Genomic DNA, 23,059 nt, shown 5'->3' on the forward strand with positions numbered 1-23,059 from the left:
CACATACAGAGAAAACTAAAACGTTATTAAATGTTATTTAAGGAGAGCGATGCAAACAATGCACATATTAAACTGTGCTGGATCGATTTGGGTTTATTTGAAATGAAAAAGCGAGTTATGAGTGGTGCATTTAACGGAGCGCTGTCTGTACATTCACTGTCAGGCCCTTTAATTCTCAAGGTCTTTCAGCAGCCCAGCTTTGAACAAAGAAAATCAATGTTGCATCATAGGATGGACCATCTGAAGGCTAACATCATTACAGAGCCGCCCGTATCTCCAATTCGCTGTTTAATCTGCCCTCCTTTCACCCAGACGCTCCCCATTTCCTGTGTGTCCCTCACTCCACACATTCATCCAATCACAGCAGCCACATTCACAGGGAAATATGGTGAATTGGTTTGGTGGCCAATCAATAGCAAGCTAATTAAGGGGTTATGAGAGGGGTTGTGGATCTATAGAACCGCGGGCGGGAGGACGGAGACGGTGTCACTGGAATATCATCGCGGACGTTTGGATATCATCGTTCGTTAGAGCTGGATAGTCACTTGTACTCGTGTACTTTTAGCATATGTTTATGTTTAATCAGGTTTTGACTGTGGAGGAAACAGTGAATGAATGAATGGAGCGTAAACGGTGGTTGTAATTGGGTCACCCTTTCATTCATTCATCAGCCATTTGACCGGACGACATGGAAACGACAGACGTGGCGGCATTAGATTAAATGATGACGTTGCGTGGCCCTTGAGTTCTGCTGGAGGTTTATTTGTGATACGTCTCCTGAGTTGAGTGTGGGAGCGCACTCGAGTCTGAAGAAGAGCTTTCTCTGTTGCTCTGACAGAGAGGACGGCTATCGTTGTGAATGGATCCCATGAAAGGGATTCAAGAGTCTTTGGCTCGTAGGAATTCAAGTCAAGTCACGTCTAGAGAGCGTGATATAAAAAAGCATAAAAATGTGTCAAATAAATGCATAAAACATAAACTTCTATCCATTGGCATCCACTAATGTCAATGATTACTGATCAGGTGTTGTGTGAGCAGTGTGGTATGTGATTAAGCCAACAGCACTTGGACGTGAAGGCGATAGCTCGTTGGTTTTTAATCATTAGCTCTCCGTCGTCTAGAGACCTGGGGAGACCTCTCTCTCTGCTCCTCCACCTCTCTGTCTGACTCCTCCACCTCTCTCTCTGATCCTCCACCCCTCTGTCTGACTCCTCCACCTCTCTCTCTGATCCTCCACCCCTCTGTCTGCTCCTCCGCCTCCCTCCTCCACCTCTCTCTCTGCTCCTCCGCCTCTCTCTCTCTCTCTCTCTGCTCCTCCACCTCTCTCTCTGCTCCTCCGCCTCTCTCCTCCACCTCTGTCTGCTCCTCCGCCTCTCTCCTCCACCTCTGTCTGCTCCTCCGCCTCTCTCCTCCACCTCTGTCTGCTCCTCCGCCTCTCTCCTCCACCTCTGTCTGCTCCTCCACCTCTCTCTCTGCTCCTCCGCCTCTCTCCTCCACCTCTCTCTCTTTCTCTCTCTGCTCCTCCACCTCTCTCTCTCTCTGCTCCTCCACCTCTCTCTCTCTCTGCTCCTCCACCTCTCTCTCTCTCTGCTCCTCCACCTCTCTCTCTCTCTCTCTCTCTCTCTCTCTCTCTCTCTCTCTCTCTCTCTCTCTCTCTCTCTCTCTCTCTCTCTCTCTCTCTCTCTCTCTCTCTCTCTCTCTCTCTCTCTCTCTCTCTCTCTCTCTCTCCTCCACCTCCCTCTCTCCCTCTCTCTCTCTCTCTCTCCTCTCCTCCTCCGCTCCAGACTGTTTGTTGCACAAACCTCCAGAGTTTGATTGTAACAAAAAAAAAAACAAGTTGAACTCCGAGAACAAAACGAAAAATTAAGTTCTGATTACGATTATGGGACGTGACACTTTGCTGATTTCGAATCAGCGAGGCCAAATCTCACAAAGACCGTCACCGGTGGAGGCTCTGCTCCGCAAATCCCTCCCCAATCAAAAGTTTTGCTCTATATAATTTTACGCAATCAGATTTCTCCACAGTCATCCAGTGCAATCAGGTAATCAGAGGGGAGCATTAACAAGACAAATGGGCTCTAAAAAGTGGGTGCACTCTGCCTGGAGGAAGTCCCCGCGGAGAGGGCCCCTTCTCCGCCCTGATTACCTCTATCACCCTCATACGGCGCCGCGCCCCCCGCCACACGCCCGCGGGCGCGCCCTGCACGCCGCCTCCGTCACCACGGCGATGAATGTCATCAAGCCGTTGTCGAGGTGACGGGCGGCAGGGGGGGGGTGTTGCTCTTAACACACCTTGGTCAAGTGATTAGTCAGGGGCCGTTGGGTCGCGGCGCGGTGTAGCGTAGCGTACGGGGCGTGGAGCAGGGCTCTGCTCACGACCCGGTCTGTGGACTCGCTGGGACGCGTGCGTACGGAGGCTGGGCCCCCCGGGGGGTCCGCGAGGAACCGCGGGGGGGTCCGCGGGGAGCCGTCGCAGTGCAGCAGCAGCTGTAGGACGCGATGGTAAGGTTTACTCAGCTAATGAAGGGCTGATTAGCCGCTGCTCCAGGTGAAATCAAGAACCGATGAGCCTGGGAAAGAGGAAAACAACCTCCTGAAAACAGTCTGAGTAACAGCCAGACAGCTAAACAGTGCGTGGCTGATGTTCAGGAGGAGTGTCTGTATTTTAGCTTCAACAACCGATCCCCACTTCTGTAGTGTCATGGCATGACAACACACAAATGCACTTATTCTTCAAGTTTTGTGTTTGAGTCATTTTGGAGATGCTTTTATGCAGGGTGAGCTACAGTGAACGCAGATGCAGGTCATTGAGCAGCAGGTAGGGGTTATGCATCATCGTAGGAAAACAGGTCATCTCCCACCAGTCAACTCTGGACACTGAGGATGGTCTGTGTTGGTCGGGGGTCAAACAGCCCAGCTACTGCTCTGTCCAACCGTTGCGTCAGCCAGGTCCTGTGAGATTATGATGGTCTTGTGTTCATTTATAGTAATGACCCCTGGTTAACTGCATACGTTCTCCTATTGACTTATCAGAGCAATGTGTTATTTTGACTCGGGTCAGGGCCTTAAGGTTGAACTAGTTTTTCACATTATTATTCAGAACATAGAACAGAGTCAGGATCAGGAGTTAGGCTTCAGAGGGAGAGAGAGAGAGGATGGGGTTCAGAGAGAGAGAGAGAGGATGGGGTTCAGAGAGAGAGAGAGAGAGAGAGAGAGGATGGGCTTCAGAGAGAGAGAGAGGATGGGCTTCAAAGAGAGAGAGAGAGGATGGGGTTCAGAGAGAGAGAGAGAGAGGATGGGGTTCAGAGAGAGAGAGAGAGAGAGAGAGAGAGAGAGAAGATGGGGTTCAAAGAGAGAGAGAGAGGATGGGCTTCAAAGAGAGAGAGAGAGGATGGGCTTCAGAGAGAGAGAGAGAGAGGATGGGCTTCAGAGAGAGAGAGAGAGGATGGGCTTCAAAGAGAGAGAGAGAGGATGGGGTTCAGAGAGAGAGAGGATGGGGTTCAGAGAGAGAGAGGATGGGGTTCAGAGAGAGAGAGAGGATGGGGTTCAGAGAGAGAGAGGATGGGGTTCAGAGAGAGAGAGAGAGGATGGGGTTCAGAGAGAGAGAGAGGATGGGGTTCAGAGAGAGAGAGAGGATGGGGTTCAGAGAGAGAGAGAGAGAGAGAGAGAGAGAGAGAGAGAGAGAGAGAGAGAGAGAGAGAGAGAGAGAGGGGATGGGCTTCAGAGAGAGAGAGAGGATGGGCTTCAAAGAGAGAGAGAGAGGATGGGGTTCAGAGAGAGAGAGAGAGAGAGAGAGGATGGGGTTCAGAGAGAGAGAGAGAGAGAGAGGATGGGGTTCAAAGAGAGAGAGAGAGAGGATGGGCTTCAGAGAGAGAGAGAGAGGATGGGCTTCAGAGAGAGAGAGAGAGGATGGGCTTCAGAGAGAGAGAGAGAGGATGGGCTTCAAAGAGAGAGAGAGAGGATGGGGTTCAGAGAGAGAGAGGATGGGGTTCAGAGAGAGAGAGGATGGGGTTCAGAGAGAGAGAGAGGATGGGGTTCAGAGAGAGAGAGAGGATGGGGTTCAGAGAGAGAGAGAGGATGGGGTTCAGAGAGAGAGAGAGAGAGAGGATGGGGTTCAGAGAGAGAGAGAGAGGATGGGCTTCAAAGAGAGAGAGAGAGGATGGGGTTCAGAGAGAGAGAGAGAGAGAGAGAGAGGATGGGGTTCAGAGAGAGAGAGAGAGAGAGGATGGGGTTCAGAGAGAGAGAGAGGATGGGGTTCAGAGAGAGAGAGAGGATGGGGGTTCTACTCACAGAGATCCTCCTGCCAGCAGGGTTATGGAGCTGGCTGGTTCCATCGTTGAGAAGCCTTTTTTTATAATTCTCGTTTTGGACGTCGCCCCAGACTCCGCCCCTGGGTTGACGCCAACGCTAAGAGGAGCCTCCTTCAGTACATTGGTACAAGATATCAATGACAATACATTAAAATCATCTCTGGACTGCTGGCCAACTGGAGAACCGCTCTGCCAAGACTTCCATGATACCATCTTTATTATTATCCCTCAGCCAATCAGAGATCAGCCTTCATTCAAATCTTTCGACCAATCAAGACTGCCTTTATTCTGATCGATCACCAATCAGAGTGCCTTTTGTTTTAACCTACGGCTAATCAGAACCCTGCTTTGATCTTATCGTCAGGCCAATCAGAACCCACCATCATTCTGAATCATTCATCCAATGAAAGAAAGCCTTCTCTATTTCAAATCATTTGGCCGAGTGATTCTTGGCTGTGAAAGAGTTGGTGAAAAAGAAGTGTGTTAACGACAAAGGACAACAGCGGACTGAGAGAGAGGGCCCCTCGGCCCTAATGAAGACTGTTCACAGCCAGAGGCTCTGGTCCTCATCAGGGTGTTCTGCACGTGGCTCTGGTGTCGGGGACACTCAGCCAATTACGGGCAGGAACAATGGAGGGAGAGGACTCATGGAGCGCCACAACAGAGCCCCCGCCACCGCTCAGCGCGCTACGCTCTGACGTACGACCGCCTCAGCGCTCACATCGCCTGGCATGGTCCTGTGTGGTCGGCAAGGACTCGGTGTGGATGAGGTGAACCGCGTTTCAGAGCTTGATTCGGCCGGCTCCATGTCCGTCCTGCTCCGTGTTGAGGAAGGCGACGGGTTGGAGACCAGTCGGGGACCGCCCTGAGCGTCGTTCTTCCACTCCGGAGCACTTTTGTTTATCGGATTTACATACAGGCCCCCCCACAGCAGCTGGCGTCCACCTTATCTCAGGTCTGACCGGGACCAGATTACGGACCCTATCTTTCATTTGGTTCATTGTGCATGAAGGGTAATTGCCCAGAGATAAGTGTTTCCTCTGACCGGGACCAGAACCAATCTCTCTCGGACACGGCTGCTGTGCCGAGCTATGTGCTGGCCGGTTGTACGGATGTTGGGGGGGCTTGGGGGGGGGGGGGGAGCTAAGCTCCGCGCCGCTGTGGGCTTCAATCTTTCAATCCGACAGCCTCTTTACCATCGCAAAGCTCGGCTGCTCGCGCGGAGGCCTGCGATCAGACCCCGATACGGAGCCGGAGCCAGCCGCCCGTCACGTCTGGCCCCCGGACGGACGGACGCGTACCAGACACCAATCTGGTGGCAGGGCGGAAAATAGGTTTAAAACGAGAAGGGAGAACTTAGAGGTGACCAAACGGTTGAGGTGTTTAGGATTCTGATGTGGAGGGAATATCACTTTAGTTTACTGCTGTTCCTCGACAAGCTGCACACTTCTGTGGACAGGTGGAGGTATGGGAGACGGGTGGAGGGAGGGGAGACAGGTGGAGGTATGGGAGACAGGTGGAGGTATGGGAGACAGGTGGAGGTATGGGAGACGGGTGGAGGGAGGGGAGACATGTGAAGGTATGGGAGACAGGTGGAGGGAGGGGAGACGGGTGGAGGTATGGGAGTCAGGTGGAGGCACGGGAGTCAGGTGGAGGCCGGGGAGACGGGTGGAGGTATGGGAGACAGGTGGAGGGAGGGGAGACAGGTGGAGGGAGGGGAGACAGGTGGAGGGAGGGGAGACAGGTGGAGGTATGGGAGACAGGTGAAGGTATGGGAGACAGGTGGAGGGAGGGGAGACGGGTGGAGGTATGGGAGACAGGTGGAGGTATGGGAGACAGGTGGAGGGAGGGGAGACAGGTGAAGGTATGGGAGACAGGTGGAGGTATGGGAGACAGGTGGAGGTATGGGAGACAGGTGGAGGTATGGGAGACAGGTGGAGGTATGGGAGACAGGTGGAGGGCGGGGAGACAGGTGGAGGGAGGGGAGACAGGTGGAGGTATGGGAGACAGGTGGAGGGCGGGGAGACGGGTGGAGGGAGGGGAGACGGGTGGAGGGCGGGGAGACGGGTGGAGGTATGGGAGACAGGTGGAGGGAGGGGAGACAGGTGGAGGGCGGGGAGACAGGTGGAGGTATGGGAGACAGGTGGAGGTATGGGAGACAGGTGGAGGTATGGGAGACAGGTGGAGGTATGGGAGACAGGTGGAGGTATGGGAGACAGGTGGAGGTATGGGAGACAGGTGGAGGGCGGGGAGACAGGTGGAGGGAGGGGAGACAGGTGGAGGTATGGGAGACAGGTGGAGGGCGGGGAGACGGGTGGAGGGAGGGGAGACGGGTGGAGGGCGGGGAGACGGGTGGAGGTATGGGAGACAGGTGGAGGGAGGGGAGACAGGTGGAGGGCGGGAGACAGGTGGAGGGCGGGGAGACAGGTGGAGGTATGGGAGACAGGTGGAGGTATGGGAGACAGGTGGAGGTATGGGAGACAGGTGGAGGTATGGGAGACAGGTGGAGGTATGGGAGACAGGTGGAGGTATGGGAGACAGGTGGAGGGAGGGGAGACAGGTGGAGGTATGGGAGACAGGTGGAGGGCGGGGAGACAGGTGGAGGGCGGGGAGACGGGTGGAGGGCGGGAGACAGGTGGAGGGCGGGGAGACAGGTGGAGGTATGGGAGACAGGTGGAGGTATGGGAGACAGGTGGAGGTATGGGAGACAGGTGGAGGTATGGGAGACAGGTGGAGGGAGGGGAGACAGGTGGAGGTATGGGAGACAGGTGGAGGGCGGGGAGACAGGTGGAGGGCGGGGAGACAGGTGGAGGGCGGGGAGACGGGTGGAGGGAGGGGAGACATGTGAAGGTATGGGAGACAGGTGGAGGGAGGGGAGACGGGTGGAGGTATGGGAGTCAGGTGGAGGCACGGGAGACAGGTGGAGGTCGGGGAGACGGGTGGAGGTATGGGAGACAGGTGGAGGGCGGGGAGACAGGTGGAGGGCGGGGAGACAGGTGGAGGGCGGGGAGACTAGTTCCTGTACTGCAGAGCGGAGCCCGGCTTCACATCTGTTCCTGAGTCTAGCCTGGCCTGGACTCGTTTCCGTCCTGTTCTGCCCAGCCGGGGCACACTGCGCCCCCCCCGCCCCCCCACTCAGTGTCTCCCCCCTCCCTGCTGGTTTGAAGACTTTCCATTGGTACGTTGAATGGTTTAGGGTAAGTAGTGGTTCTCTAATGGGTCTGGGAGACTTTAATTGTGCTAACGAGCTGTGCTAATAAAGTTTTGAAATGTCTTTCCTGCTCTAACTAGTACTTAGCGAATATGTTCTTGTTTGCTTATTCATCTTCTCAACTATGTTTTCAAATTAAACACTTTTCTTAGACACACAAAATTCACACGATTTTAAGTACCTGTAACATTTCGTCTTGAAGTTTGGGAGAACCATGTATGGTAAAACGTAATTGGTAAAACGTGATATCCGCCCGTGAACATTCCAACAGAAGTGTTTAATTCGATATTTCCTGACATGGAAACATTGTGTTATTTCAACAACAAGAGCAACAACACAAAACCATTTCCTCCCGCTGTGTGCGTTTCAGCTCATCGGGACCGAACAACAATTCTCTCTTTCTTTGTAACGAAACGAGAGCCGCGGGTTAATCTCATAAAAGTGTGTTGTGTGTTTCTGGTTTTTTCCCTCCATAATCTGACGTCGGCGAGGGAGAGAGGGGGTCTTTGTCTGGGTGGGGGGGGGGGGGGGGGGGGGGGACAGCGAGGGACTCTGGGTGGGTGGGGTTGGCGGGGGTTGCGGGGGCAGCAGACACGTCCCTGTTTGATCAGGGCCTGTTGACGGAGCCGAATGAGGATCATACCGGACCGCGATGACAAGAGCCAATTTTGATGTCCCCTTTCTCTCAGTGCCGCGGTCGGCTCTCAGGGGGAGATCTGTTTGAGCTCCCTGGGAACAGGGCGGCCCGCACCACGCCGGCCAGGACGCTGACAGCGGCCAGACGTTATGAGGAGGTGGGGGGGGTGGAGGAGGTGGTGGGGACGGTGATGGTGGAGGTGGGGGTAGAGATGGTGGGGGGGGGCGGTGCCGGTGGAGGTTTGGGTGGTGGGGTGTGCCACAAACAAGCGGCTTCTCACACAATAAAAACCTGTTTGGACGGAGGGCTGACGGAGCCGGACTGACGGAGCAGGACAGCTTGGTTCCATGTCAAACGGGGTCCGACTCGGGTTTCAGCCGACGGCCGGATGTGGTGACACCAGAGTTCTGCTCCGGGGGAACTCGGCACATCCCGGGATCCTGATGGGTATGATGATGAGGAGGAGGAGGACGAGGAGGACGAGGAGGAGGAGGAGAGGAAGAGGAGGAGGAGGTGGACGAGGAGGACGAGGACGAGGAGGAGGAGCAGGAGGAGGAGGAGCAGGAGGAAGAGGAGGAGGACGAGGAGGTGGAGGAGGAGGAGGAGGAGGCGGAGGAGGAGGAAGAGCAGGAGGAGAAGGAGGAAGAGGAGGAGCAGGAGGAGGAGGAGCAGGAGGAGGAGGAGGAGGAAGAGGACGAGGACGAGGACGAGGACGAGGAGCAGGACAAGGAGGAGGAGGAGGAGGAGCAGGAGGAGGAGGAGCAGGAGGAGGAGGAAGGAGGCTGGGGTAACAAGGGCCCGGTTGTTCGTCCCCTCATTGTTTAATGTTAATATGCGGCGCCATGTGTGAGGCATTAGCCGGCTCTGATTCATATCCAGGGGAACCGTAGCCTGGCGGAGCACATGTTGATCAGGCATTAGTGAACACTCTCTGCACTGTGGGCACGCCGCCGCCACCTGGTGCCGATCGGTTACAGATGTGGGCTGTGATTCATAATGAAGTAATGCCCGTCGTGGTGCTGGAAGATTGTTTTGCTTTCTCCGCTCGCACACAACGGCGGTCCGAGAGAGGGGTGGTTCCGGGACGGGGGAGGTCTCGGGTCAGGGGAGGTCTCGGGTCAGGGGAGGTCTCGGGTCAGGTCAGGGGAGGTCTCACACAGTCGTTCCAGTTGTTTTATCACCAGCGGCTGGGTGGCTGAGCCACTAGGGGGCTCACCATGCAGGTCTATGGGCGGTGTACTGGTCCAGGGTTGGTTCAGGACTACAGTAACCTCCCTCTCTTTCAATCCAACCTCCTCCCCGTCTGTCTTCACTGTCCTGTCCAAACACATACCATGTCGTCACTTGTTTCTACATGATTCAACATGCTTGTGTCTGGTTGCTCGTAGTTAGGCCTAGAGGTTATTTGAGATCCGTCTACATGTCCAGGTCAAATTGATGTCTCTGGAACATCTGTCTGTATGTCCTGGTCAAACTGCGAACATCTGCACTGTAGCATGGAGACACACGGGTTATATATTAATACATCGACTCATATAAGAGCAATGATGCTATGTTATTAATATTTCAAATCTCAGAATCCCATCATGAGATCCCTGTAGTCATGTATGGATGTGGTTACACTACGTGTTACCTGTCAATACCTTTTATCCACCATGAACTAGGAGATAAACAATCAGCAGCCTCTCTCAATGTTAAATAATAAATACCCCAGTGCAGTCAGAGAGTATTCTGCCCTCTCCCGTTTCAGATAGAACAGAGTTCATGTGAGGCAGTGGTCCTACGCTAGGCCACAGGTCATATCTGGATTAATTTGTTTTTTTCCTGTTAAAATCAACTTTAAGCTAGGATTAGCTACGAAAAAAGGGAAATCTCACAAAAATGTTGCCAAATGTTAAGATCAGCACTCGCAACTCCACCCAAAAATTGCTTTTATTTTGAAATACAACAGGAATTAAAGCCAAATGGTCCTGAACATAATGCCCCCTGTATGACGCCGCTTAGTGTGGACGGTTTATCCTTGAGGGCCTGCACAGCTGCGTCCCGCGTCTGAAGTGACCGCGGTAAAAGAGACATTCGTCACAAAATGTCCGACAGTGAATCACCGTTTTAGAAAATCATCCGTTTCCTCTTTCTCTTCCACTACAGGAGTGTTTTGGTTGGCTGAAAGACGGGCTAGAAGTGGCGTGACAGATGTGTAAAGCCTGGCAGATGTTCCTTTAGAATAAATCTTCGAGTCCCGATCTCGTAAAAGGCGTCTCAAAATAACAGCAATCCAAGAGTCAGCTGTCAGACGCCTCTTGGAGGAGACAGGAATTTAAATGGATGCCGACCAAAACACCGGTTATCAAACCTGCACTCAAACCTCTGGACGTCACAGCCAACACCAATCTGCCCGCTTACCTTTATACTTTAAATACCCCCCCCCCCCCCTTCCTGAGAAGACGCTATTACTGCGACGACGCCGGCTCAAGTCGTTTGCCTGCCAAGAATACACGCTTTTAATGTGTAGTTTGACTTATGGAATTGACCGGCTCAGACGTCCTCTCGCTGCTTCCTTTCAGGGTTTTGACGGGGAGTGCCGAATCCTCTCAGCGCGCGTCTCTCTCCCTTCCAGGAGAACTTCTCCTGGGAAATAATCTGCGGTGAGGAGGAGAAGCGACGCCGACCGCAGAGAGCGAGAGCGGAGAGCGGAGAGGAAGGATCGATTGTAATTAGTTGCACCTGTTCCTTTCAAGCCCTCTCCGGTTTCCTGGACCGGGGCGTGAAGATCGCACATCAAACGTCTCCTCAATGGAGCCTTTGTCAGCAGCGCCAGGGGCCAGCGGAGGACGGCCTAGCACACCCCAGAACCGGTACACCACCACCCCAATCCTGGTCCACCAAGACCCCCAGAGCCGGTCCACCAACACCCCAGTCCTGGTCCAACAAGACCCCCAGAACCGGTACACCACCACCCTAATCCTGGTCCACCAAGACCCCCAGAGCCGGTCCACCAACACCCCAGTCCTGGTCCACCAAGACCCCCAGAACCGGTACACCACCACCCCAGTCCTGGTCCACCAAGACCCCCAGAGCCGGTCCACCAACACCCCAGTCCTGGTCCACCGAGACCCCCAGAACCGGTACACCACCACCCCAGTCCTGGTCCACCAACACCCCAGTCCTGGTCCACCAACACCCCAGTCCTGGTCCACCAAGACCCAAGACCTGGTCCCTGAACGAACCCCAGGTTTGGCCTACCCAGACCCACAGGCCTGGCCTACAGACGTCCCCAGGCCAGGTCTACAGAGACCCAACTGGTCCACCAACATAGACATGGCCCACCAATGCCACCCTGGAGCAGACCAGCGTGTATAATGATCATTGATTGTTGACCAGTCCAGGTCAACCGTCACTAATCTCGGGGTCTAGACTCTGAGCAGAAAAGTGATACCCCTGCAGTTCACCATAATGAGGTTCTGGGTGTAGTCCAGTACACATCACAATGAGGGTCTGGGTATAGTCCATTACACCCCATAATGAGGTTCTGGGTATAGTCCATTACACATCATAATTAGGCTCTGGGTGTAGTCCATTACACCCCATAATGAGGTTCTGGGTCTGGGTAATAGTCCAGTAGCCACCCCTCTCAGGGTCTGTGGGCTCGGGTACAGTCCAGTCCAGACACCAGTCCACCACCAGTCCACCACCAGTCCACCACCAGTCCACCACCAGTCCAGACACCAGTCCAGACACCAGTCCACCACCAGTCCACCACCAGTCCACCACCAGTCCACCACCAGTCCACCACCAGTCCACCACCAGCCTCGTGTGTCTCTGAGGTCTACGACCCCCTGACCATCGACCACTACCTTCGTCTAACCCCCAGACGCTCCCGCTGTGTCGGCCCCCCCTGGTGTAAACACCACACGTCCTGCAACCTCGGACAAGTGGGACCACTGGTGGTGTTCAGAGAAACCAGTTGAATCCCCCATGAGCCCACGCTGGTCCACCACCACGGCGGCCGGGGGCGGAGCCTCGCTCTACCGCCCTCCATTAAAGAAACGCCGCTTATTATGCTGTTAGGTCGGCGGCCGTGCAGCCAATGAAGGAAGTGGAGGCTCCTCTTCCACAGGGTCACATGACCGCCTCATGGAATGTATGTCACAAAAGAGCACTATGGCTGAGGGGGGGGGGGGGGGGGGGGGGCGGGGGCGGCGCCGCATTCAAGCACTAATTAGAAAAATTAGATCTGTGAAAGACAGCGAGTGATCGTGGCCTTCAGCCTCCCTGCCTCCCTGCCTCCACACAATGCAGGGGGGAGGAGGGGGAGGGTAAATAATTTAATCTATTATCTGCTCTGGGAAACTCATCAGCCACACTCCACAATAGACACGCTCTGAACCACTGATTGCATTCTCCTCTCTCCTACTCTGTCCTCTCTATCTCTCTCTCTCCTCTGTCTCTCTCCTCTCTCTCACCTCTACCTCTCTCTCCTCTCTCTCCTCCTTCATGGTGACAGAGGAGAAAAAGGCCCCAGTGTGAGAGGAGAGAGCGGGGGGGGGGAGGGAGAGTAGGCAGTGGAATAGAGTGAGCAAAGGGAAAGAGATGAAGGGATGGAGGGAGAGAGGGGAGAGAAAAAGAAAGAGAGAGGGACAGAGAGAGAGAGAGAGAGAGAGTTCCACCAAGGTGAAACATGCTTCAGTCTAATTAAGAGTATCACAGTTTTCTGTTTGAGGTCAGCCCCCCCGCTTTGTTCCATGCTCCTGAATACTGTTACATTATGTTCTGACCCCCCAGCCCCCCCCCCCCCCCCCCCACACACACACACACACACACACACACACACACACACACACACACACACACACACACACACACACACACACACACACACACACACACACACACACACACACACACACACACACACACACACAGTCATTAAAACATCACACTGATTTCAGTGTGATGTTTTGAAAATATCCCTAGGTTAAATTATATTCAATCAATAGGCCTATCTAAAATATATATATTACGCATCGTACAATATATACATTATCACGCAATAATTAATTCGACATAGCCTTTTGAAACCTGCCGCGGAGCTTATTGTAGTGCGGGCGGATTACCAGCCATTGATCAGAGCTCTGTGCTTCCTGCCGTGGAGACTCCATGATGTTCGCTCCGGGCTCTCCCTCTCCGCCGCCGTCCGTGCCAGACTTAATTATAGTCAGAATGTCAGGAGCTGGCTGCCCGGCCTGGCCCGCTGCCGTGTGCGAGCACCAGCTCACCTGCTCTCCGGCACCGTGCAAGTGTGTGCGTGTGAACGCGTGTGTGTGTACGTGCGCGATAGTGTGTGCACACACGCACACAGTGTTATGATGTGGTAATGTTGGGGCCTGTGGACTCACTCCGGGCTTCTCCGCTCTGCTCCGGTTGCTTTGTGGAGCAGCGGAGAGAAATCTATCCCGAGGTCAAACAACCTCGAGATTCTGAGAAACACGCAGTTTCAGAAGTCATCCCCCTTAAACACCGCGGTTTCCCTAACTTCGATTGACTAAAAGAGGTAGTGTTTGGGGTAAATCATGCCGCACCCCACCCGTGTTTAGATGCGTTATATTACATCCACGGAGAAACCCTTTTTGTGTTGGAGTTTTGGGTGAAAACAGCGCTAATGGACACATCATGAAAAAGCCCCCATTTCCCCTCACTGAACACGGTGCTCAATTTACACTCCCCGCCTGAATTAATTTCGGGGGTGTCATTATGCAGGTGCTGCACATATTTTCCGAGACCAAGTGACTCTATTTATAGCGGTCCGCATGGCCTGAGAGCCAACTATATCTAATGGGGTAATGTCTGTGCGTAATGGTAATGCGCTCCTAGTTTGTTCCGTTTGGCTCGGTCCAGGTGCGTAACAGTAACAGTGAGTCGCTGCGGCCTCGTCCAGAGGCGCCACGGCGCCCCCTGGTGGCCGCTCGGGTTCAGCGCATCACATCAGACAAACTGTCTAGTAGGCCTATAACGCTGACTACCACAATCAAACCAACATATCACCATGGGAATATACAAAAAACAAGCATTTACTATACTTCGTGAAGTAACAATATATATAATTCACAAATTGAATTAGTTTTGTTTGTGGTAAAAAAAAAATAGCGGAGAAGCCGAAGCGTTTCCAACCAACATCTGCACCGTTGGATTAGGAGAGCAAACAAACACGGGTTCCTAAAGTGTGCGGTAAATCAGGGTACCCTCGTGAAATCTGCTGCTGCTAATTAACCTTCAAGCTAATCAGCCACAATCAATAGTGTGCGCGGGCGTTTTTAATTGAGAATAAGTCATTATCGCACTGTATTCATCGTGCTAATGAAGCAGGGCTGCAATACGCCTGCAGCTCCAAACCGCTAATTACGTTCTAGTTCCTCAGATGGGTCGGTTCTCCTTGTGTCCACAGCGGATCAGAGCGGGAGGGGGGTGGGCCCACGCCCCCCTACTGACACACACACACACACACACACACGCACGCACGCACGCACCCCTCTCAGTCCCCACCTACAGAAGGGAACGGGATTGGGGGGAAACGGGATTGGGGGGTAACGGGATTGGGGGGTAACGGGGTGCACTCACTCAGTAGTGGGCGTGGTCCTCATTCAGTGGACCACGTGGGGCTGGTGGACGATCCAAGTTGATCACAACTGCAGTAGTGCTGTGTGACCTAGTTACTAACAAAGATGGAAGCATGCGTATATATGTGTAAACATACGTATGTTTTATATCTTTATATAAACATATATAAATGCAGATGTATGCATGACACATGTCTTTAGTTATATTTATATATATATTCATATCTTTATTTCTGTATCTTTATGCATTTATGTATAAATACATATTTGTTTATGCCTCTGTATATATGTTTAATCTAAACAAGCACATTTAATTATTAAAATAAGCTGCATCGAAAACCCTTACAAATCTCCTCAGGGTGCTAAGGGACTTTTAGACCCTGAAGTTTACTCAATTATATCCTGCATATTCAAATTCTCCAGTTACAATAACCCATAAATGTAACGTGATATTTATGTTTAGTGGATTCCAAACGGGAAGTTCCAAGAAGATGGAATGTTGTATAATATAATAATCTCGATTCATTCGTCAAAGAGCTGCATTCCCAAATGCAACATTAGTTTATTAGCTGTGTTACAGAATAGTGCAGCAAATGAACAGTCAAGTGCACATTTCAAAGGTCAAAGGTTAAAAACTCCAGCAACTCGTGTCAATGATATGTCTCAATCGGCGCGGAAACACAAACATAAAACCAAACTAAACCAACACTGTGACAGGAACGGTGAGGTGGTTATCTACTGCCCACAGAGCGGGGGATGAAGGGGTCAAAACTTCACTTCATCGCTCTAAATTGGTCCCAGGAATATATATATATATATATATATTCAACACTGCATGCTAACGCTGCTCACGTACAATCCCTTGATACTCCTCCCATTATTCTAATTATTGGCGCGTGAACATCAGGGGTTAAGCTCAAAGTGTAAAGACGGCATAGAAAAACAAGACGGCAGCTCCAGCATTAAGAAAACCCTGAACCTGTTTGGAGGAGGAGCGGCCAGAAGATAACCCAGCCAGAACTCTGAGCGCTCAGCGAGCCAGCTTCAAGAGTTCAGCTGAACACTGAGCTCTCAGTGAGCCAGCTTCAAGAGTTCAGCTGAACACCGAGCTCTCAGTGAGCCAGCTTCAAGAGTTCAGCTGAACACCGAGCTCTCAGTGAGCCAGCTTCAAGAGTTCAGCTGAACACTGAGCTCTCAGTGAGCTTCAAAGACGAGTTCAGCTCGGCTGCTTTCTAACACAAGAGCAGCTTGTGAGGAGAACAACTCCTTCGGCAACATGGAGACCGATCTCTGACCAATGACGCCAAAGCTCAAATTCCAGAGCTCATCTTCCCTGAAGTGGAGTTTCAGAGCCGACCCCAGCCGAGTGGTACGCCTCCCTCTAACCCTTCACTCCCACCTCGTCTCCTCCCGGCTCCTCACGCAGATGTTCTCTCCTCTTCCGCAGACCAGAGCATGAAGCCTCCTGGGCGCTCCTCCTCTTTGTGACCCGTAGATCCATGTGAAGGCCACTGTTGGGACCGCTCAGACCAGAGCCATGTCTCTCCCCGGTGGGATCGTTCACTGGACCAGAGCCGTGTCCTAGGGGCCGGGCCGGGCTTGGGCACGAACGGTTAGCATTAACCTGACAGGGTCCGTGCCCAAGCCCGGCCCCTGGCCCCGGGCCTCGGCCCCCGGCCCCGGGCCCCAGCCCCACCCGGCTGGGCTAGCTGACCTTGGGGTAGATCTTCTCGTAGAAGAAGCTCTGGGGCAGGACGGAGACCACGCCGTCCTTCTCCCGCACGGCGTGGTCGCGGATGAAGTGGAAGTGGTCCTGAGCGAACAGGTAGAACTCGTTCTCCATCTTCCAGACCTCCGACTGCCGCAGCCGGGAGAGCGTCTCTGGGGCCAGGGGCTTCTTCTCGCTGGTCTTACGCAGGTGGGACTTCTTACCTGAGGACCGCGGAGCAGACGGGCCGTTAGACCAGGGGTCCCCAACCGTTTCAGCACCAAGGACCGGTTTGATTCTCCAAAAAATGTCACGGACCGCGGGGTGGGGGTTGGGTTATGTTGCGCAGAGGTTGCCAATTCGTGTAGTGTTGTGCATGCATTCAATTAAAATAACTAGTTCCAGTTATTTATGAACAGTGAAGGCAACAAACTCTTAAAAAAGAACGTGAACTTGAACAAGTGAAAAATTAACAACTATGAACATAAATATATTGAACTAAACTTGAAGTAACATCTATCAAGTGTAAACATGCACAACACAAAATGTCAGTAAGGGAACTTAACGCGCGTTTGTGAGGCCACAGAATAGGCTACAATTCATTTTAATCAGTGGGAGCCCTGTGCTTGTTTCCCTGCAACAAGAAGGTTCCATCTGGGGGTGATGGAAGACAGTGACACCCTTAGCGTGTTTGAAATGTCCAATCGATTGCGCAATTTTGTTTTAGTTGCAGTCATTGCCAAAAACCCGGCCTTGCATAGGTACGTGGTGGGAAATGGAAGCAACGTTTTCAGCGCTTTTACGGATATCTCGGGATACTCTGCTTTGGTTTTGATCCAAAAACCCGCCAGAGAGGTTTGCTCAAACACACTTTTAAGACCACCATCATTAGCTATTTCGGTCATTTGATCTTCCTCCTGCACTGACAAGTGATTCGGGACAATGACAAATGGGTTGCGGATCGACTCATTCGTTCGCCGTGGATCTTTGGAGGATGGGAAGTAATGTTCGAATTCATTTGAAAGCGCAACAAGGTGATCGCGAACCAGCTGCGAGAGAATGGGGCCTACCTCAGTCTCTCCCAAAATCCCCACTAATGTTTGGAACATATCGAATACTCCCCTGTCCACTCGTCGTCCCCACAAAATCAAGCTTGGCTTTAAATGCAGCAACTTTATCTGCCAGTTTAAAGACAGTCGTCATTCTCCCCTCTGGAGTGTCAGGTTGAGCTGAGCTCATAGTGTGACACTACTGTTGAACTGAACAACTGAAGTGAGCTTAGGCTGTGCGCACAGCCGCTGAAGCCAATACGTGTTGAGGACGGGACAGACAGACAGTTACGCCTAAGAAAAGAAGTTAAGACCTTGCCAAAGATGCAAACATGTTATATGCAATCTAACAACTGTGTGTGCGTGTGTGTGTACCTGTGCGTGCATGCGTGTGTCTAGTGTTTATTGTGTGTGTGTGTGTGTGTGTGTGTGTGTGTACCTGCGTGTGCGCGTGTGTGTCTAGTGTTTACTGTGTGTGCGTGTACCCGTCCTGTAGAGCTGTGTGGCTCCCCTGAAGAAGCGCGGCAGCACGGCCTCCAGGATCATCACGAAGTCCTCCAGCTCCTCCGTCAGCCCCACCAGCAGGTACTGCCTCACCAGGTTGGCCTTGGCCGTCTCCAGGGCCCAGCGGCTGCCCACTGTCCTGGGGGACCACACCGACAGGGCCGGGGTAAGGACCACCACAGACACCAGGTCAAGGTTAAGGGGAGGGTTAAGGTCCACCACACCGACAGGGCAGGGTTAAGGACCACCACACCGACAGGGCCGGGGTTAAGGTGAGGGGTAAGGACCACCACACCGACAGGGCCGGGGTTAAGGTGAGGGGTAAGGACCACCACACCGACAGGGCCGGGGTTAAGGTGAGGGGTAAGGACCACCACACCGACAGGGCAGGGGTTAAGGTGAGGGGTAAGGACCACCACACCGACAGGGCAGGGGTTAAGGTGAGGGGTAAGGACCACCACACCGACAGGGCCGGGGTTAAGGTGAGGGGTAAGGACCACCACACCGACAGGGCCGGGGTTAAGGTGAGGGGTAAGGACCACCACACCGGCAGGGCCGGGGTTAAGGTGAGGGGTAAGGACCACCACACCGGCAGGGCCGGGGTTAAGGTGAGGGGTAAGGACCACCACACCGACAGGGCCGGGGTTAAGGTGAGGGGTAAGGACCACCACACCGACAGGTCAGGGTTAAGGTTAAGGGGTGGGTTAAGGTGCAACGTCCAGTTACGGTAAGGTTAAGCTGAGAGTTAAGTTAAGCGTTGAGTTGAGAGTAATGGAGAGAGTTAAGGTAAGGTTAAGGTAAGGTTTAAGGTAAGGGTATCTCACCAGCACTCTGAATGATGTCCGCAGAAGAAGGGAATCTGGAGCCAGAGCTTCTCGGCAGCGCAGTCCGGCCCCCCGCTGGCCACGCACTCATCAAACGTCTGGAACGCACAACGCACACATTAACACGCACTCATCAAACGTCTGGAACGCACAACGCACACATTAACACGCACTCATCAAACGTCTGGAACGCACAACGCACACATTAACACGCACTCATCAAACGTCTGGAACGCACAACGCACACATTAACACGCACTCATCAAACGTCTGGAACGCACAACGCACACATTAACGCACACTCATCAAACGTCTGGAACGCACAACGCACACATTAACACACACTCATCAAACGTCTGGAACGCACAACGCACACATTAACACGCACTCATCAAACGTCTGGAACGCACAACGCACACATTAACGCACACTCATCAAACGTCTGGAACGCACAACGCACACTCATCAAACGTCTGGAACGCACAACGCACAAGTGAACCTCACTTTAGTACACCATCAAAATAAATGTATATTATGCTACATAGATAGTTAGAGATAGTTATCAATCATGTCACTGGAGTGGTTTTATATTGTGAAAGGACCATCATCACAGACTTTACAAGAAGTTTGCACACTCTAATATACTGTGATTATATAAATGTGAACTACTGGCACTTCATCATTTTGACTGTTTGTTCGGTTTGTCCTTACTTTAGCATTTACTCCTTCATCTAGTCCTGTTTCCCTCAGCACTCCTGTGTTTTTATTGCGTTGCTCTATATCCCGTGGCCCCCACTGCTGCTGTAACAGAGGAGCCCCCTCTCTGGGGGGTCCCTAAAGCAGCTTCCCCCTCTGGGGGGTCCCTAAAGCAGCCCCCCCTCTGGGGGGTCCCTAAAGCAGCCCCCCCCGGGGGGGTCCCTAAAGCAGCCCCCCCTCTGGGGGGTCCCTAAAGCAGCCCCCCCCGGGGGGGTCCCTAAAGCAGCCCCCCCTCTGGGGGGTCCCCTAAAGCAGCCCCCCCTCTGGGGGGTCCCTAAAGCAGCCCTCCCTCTGGGGGGTCCCTAAAGTCACGACTCAGGCCGATCTCCGAGCGAGGACCTTTTTGTCGCCCTGCTTCCGGCGCCGCAGTCCGGGCCGGTAGTCGTCTCCGAAGCGCAGGAAGTAGTAGTAGGAGACCAGCCGCTCCACGGGGTCACGCACCACGTTGACGTACGTGGGCTGACCCTCGGCGCCGTACCTGGAGCACAGAACACAGCCCGGCTCACACGCACGCTTTGATCCACAGCCATTTACAATAAGGACATTTGTCAGAGGAAAGAGAAGCAACAACATATCTCTGTGGGTACAGTGAGGATGTTCATAGGACCAGGTGCCAAGCACTAACTATCACTAGGTTAACCCGTTCCCCGTACAACACAGTTAGCTAGGAGGGGGAGGGGGAGGACGAGGAGGAGGAGGAGGTAGAGAATGAGGAGACTCACTTGGAGAAGTCCAGGTAGACGACGTGGCCGTGGTAGAAGGCCGGTTTCATCTCGCTCCACGAGGTGACGTTGTGTACGAAACGCACCTGACGACAATGGAAACACGTCAGACGCAGCACAGGAGATCTCAGGAGACATCGACAACAGCCGAGGAAGTATGAACCTCTTCCTTCAGGGAGTCCGTTCAGCTCATGAAGTCAGCAACAACAAACATGACACTAATGAACTAACCTCATCCTGCTCTTTAACGTGATGTAAGTAAAGCCCCTGTAAGTGGCTCTGGAAAATAGCGTAGATCAAATATGACTGATATAAGACAGATTAATAATAATAGATATAATGTGATACCAGAAGTGGATCCAGAGGGACACCAGAGGCTCACCTGGTCCTGCAGGGACAGCACGGGGTTGTTCTTGGAGGTGTTGATGTGCAGCACGTGGAAGCCGTTCCTCCCACAGAGGTCGTAGGCGATGTTGGTGAAGGAAGTGCTTCCTGTCTTGGGCACGCGGTTGTAGATGACCACCACGTCGTCCGCCTCGCTCAGAGACGGGGTCACCTGACCCCCGGCCCCGCCCTTCCGCGGCTCCGACTCCGCCCCCTCGTGCCGGGCCATGGTTCGCTCTGGAACAACACGGTTCTGTTATGAAGGCGGGGCTTCATAGGAGTCAGAGTGCAGTTCTCAAAGAGGCCAGGAGGGGGAGGCATTGTAAACTACCCAAACCATGTTTATGTGTTTGGTATGACCATATCCTACTTTATTCTGGATTTATGGGAGGCTTGACTCACTTTAAACATCTTAAAAAGCTGTTCAACACCAAAACGTGCTGCAGCCAGCAAATGCATGTCATTGAGCACAATGCAAATGAATGATAATCTCTTTTATGGATGCATTGGGTTATACCAACAAAGATGAAAGAGTGTCCCTGGATATGTGTACATAATATACAAGTTAAATACTGCTTGCTTTACTGCAGTTAAGCAAGTTATCGAGACTGTGTGTGTGTGTGTGTGTGTGTGTGTGTGTGTGTGTGTGTGTGTGTGTGTGTGTGTGTGTGTACATAAATTGTGTGCATGTGTCTATATAAAGTGTGTGTGCGTGCCTATATAAAGTGTGTGCATGTTTCTATTTAAAGTGTGTGCATGTGTTTAGATAAAGAGTGTGTGTGTGTGTGTGTGTGTGTGTGTGTGTGTGTGTGTGTGTGTGTGTGTGTGTCTCTCTATATAAAGTGTGTGAGCGTCTGTGTGTCTGTGCTTTGATCGCCAGATGAATGTGTTGAGTTCCCCTCACCCAGGACCTCTCTGGACTCCTCTATTCTCTGGATCTGGTTCTCCATGAAGAGCAGCGCCAGTCCGAACGCCAGGACGGCCAGGAGCTGGACCTTATGCGGCATCATGGTCCGGAGGAGCCCCATCATCAGTCCTCACACCATGCCCTGGTCCCGCTGGGAGGCCAGGGTCCGGAGTGCCTAGCAGGAGCCTGGACTCACTGGTCTGATCACGGGACCGGGACCACAACACGGAAAAACTCGTCTTGGACGGAACTTTAACTAATAAGCTAATAAGCTACCGAGTGTCTCGTGTTTACTTCTGACCAAACATACAGCAGTAGATGAGTTAGCGAAGTACTCGACCCGACCTCAGCTGGTATTCGTGCGCGTCCAGTCCGCGACGTGAGGCTTTAATGCTGCGTTCGAGGAACTCACGGTGATGATACTTCCGGCTTGTAAGCGCTGTTTACGTTGCCACTTGTAAACTGGTAATGGCGACTAGGAATTGTTGTCTTCCTGAAGGGTCGGATAAGTGCTTCCGTTAAGCGGCTTCATCATGCATTGACATTTTCAAGTTGTAAAGAAAGGGAAACGGTACCATTGCTGTCTTCAGTCCCACATGACTTGAACGCACCACTGATTTGGGTCCGTTTGGGATGCGGGGAAGTATTCGCTTTGGGACAACTTGTGGCCAACCATCACGGTTCATCACGGTTCTAAACTGCTCCTAAGATTGATAGTCACGCCTTTTTGTAGTCTGGTTGGTTTTTTACTTTTAAACATGTGTTTCTTTTTCCGATTCGCAATGCATTGTTGGAGAAATGCAACGTCACACATTCGACACTACAGGCGTTCGGCAACCAGATGGCGCCAGAAGTTTGGGCAAGAGAATCAAACGGTTAATCGAGGACAAGATCCAAGAGACCTTCAATGCGTCCCGGGTGGATGAGTTTCCAATATTCACAGAAATAAAATCTTCTACATTTCTAGGTCATGTTCAAAATATAAGCGCTCAATTGGCTTTTACGCTGAAAATTCACCCTCTCAAATTCCAAATTGAAATTAAATAAAGGATAAAATGCACCATTTAGCGTGCAGCTTAAAATACTCTGATACAAACACATAGCTTGACTGCCGAGCAAACATAATCCTTTGTGTGTGTGTGTGTGTGTGTGTGTGTGTGTGTGTGTGTGTGTGTGTGTGTGTGTGTGTGTGTGTGTGTGTGTGTGTGTGAGAGACAGAAAGTGTGTGTTATTCTCATTCTCCTTGGATAGGCCTTAAAGATAGTGACATATTGTCACTATATTTATTGTTTCCATATTTATTATTTATATTTATTGTAACACACACATCAGAAACACAACCAACCAACAACTCCATTATAAACTGCTAATCCAACAGTAATTACACGGTTAGCTACAGTTTAAAGTCAAGTTGAAACTAGAAAATAACTTTT

General features: G+C 52.3%; 1 protein-coding gene across 1 annotated transcript; it reads right to left on the reverse strand.

Annotated features, from left to right (window-relative positions):
- Positions 1-15,293: 15,293 nt before the first annotated feature.
- hs2st1b (heparan sulfate 2-O-sulfotransferase 1b) lies at positions 15,294-22,347 on the reverse strand. The gene is made up of 8 exons (XM_060067279.1): positions 21,624-22,347; positions 20,718-20,956; positions 20,336-20,421; positions 19,953-20,091; positions 18,858-18,955; positions 18,015-18,172; positions 16,130-16,704; positions 15,294-16,095 (listed from the first exon to the last, which is right to left on the reverse strand). The coding sequence occupies exons 1-7, from the start codon at positions 21,748-21,750 to the stop codon at positions 16,478-16,480; spliced, it is 1,074 nt and encodes a 357-aa protein (XP_059923262.1). The 5' UTR covers positions 21,751-22,347; the 3' UTR covers positions 15,294-16,095; positions 16,130-16,477.
- Between the last annotated feature and the right edge of the window lie 712 nt (positions 22,348-23,059).

This window comes from Gadus macrocephalus, chromosome 12 (assembly GCF_031168955.1).
Source record: "Gadus macrocephalus chromosome 12, ASM3116895v1".
In the NCBI taxonomy this organism is placed as follows: Eukaryota; Metazoa; Chordata; class Actinopteri; order Gadiformes; family Gadidae; genus Gadus; species Gadus macrocephalus.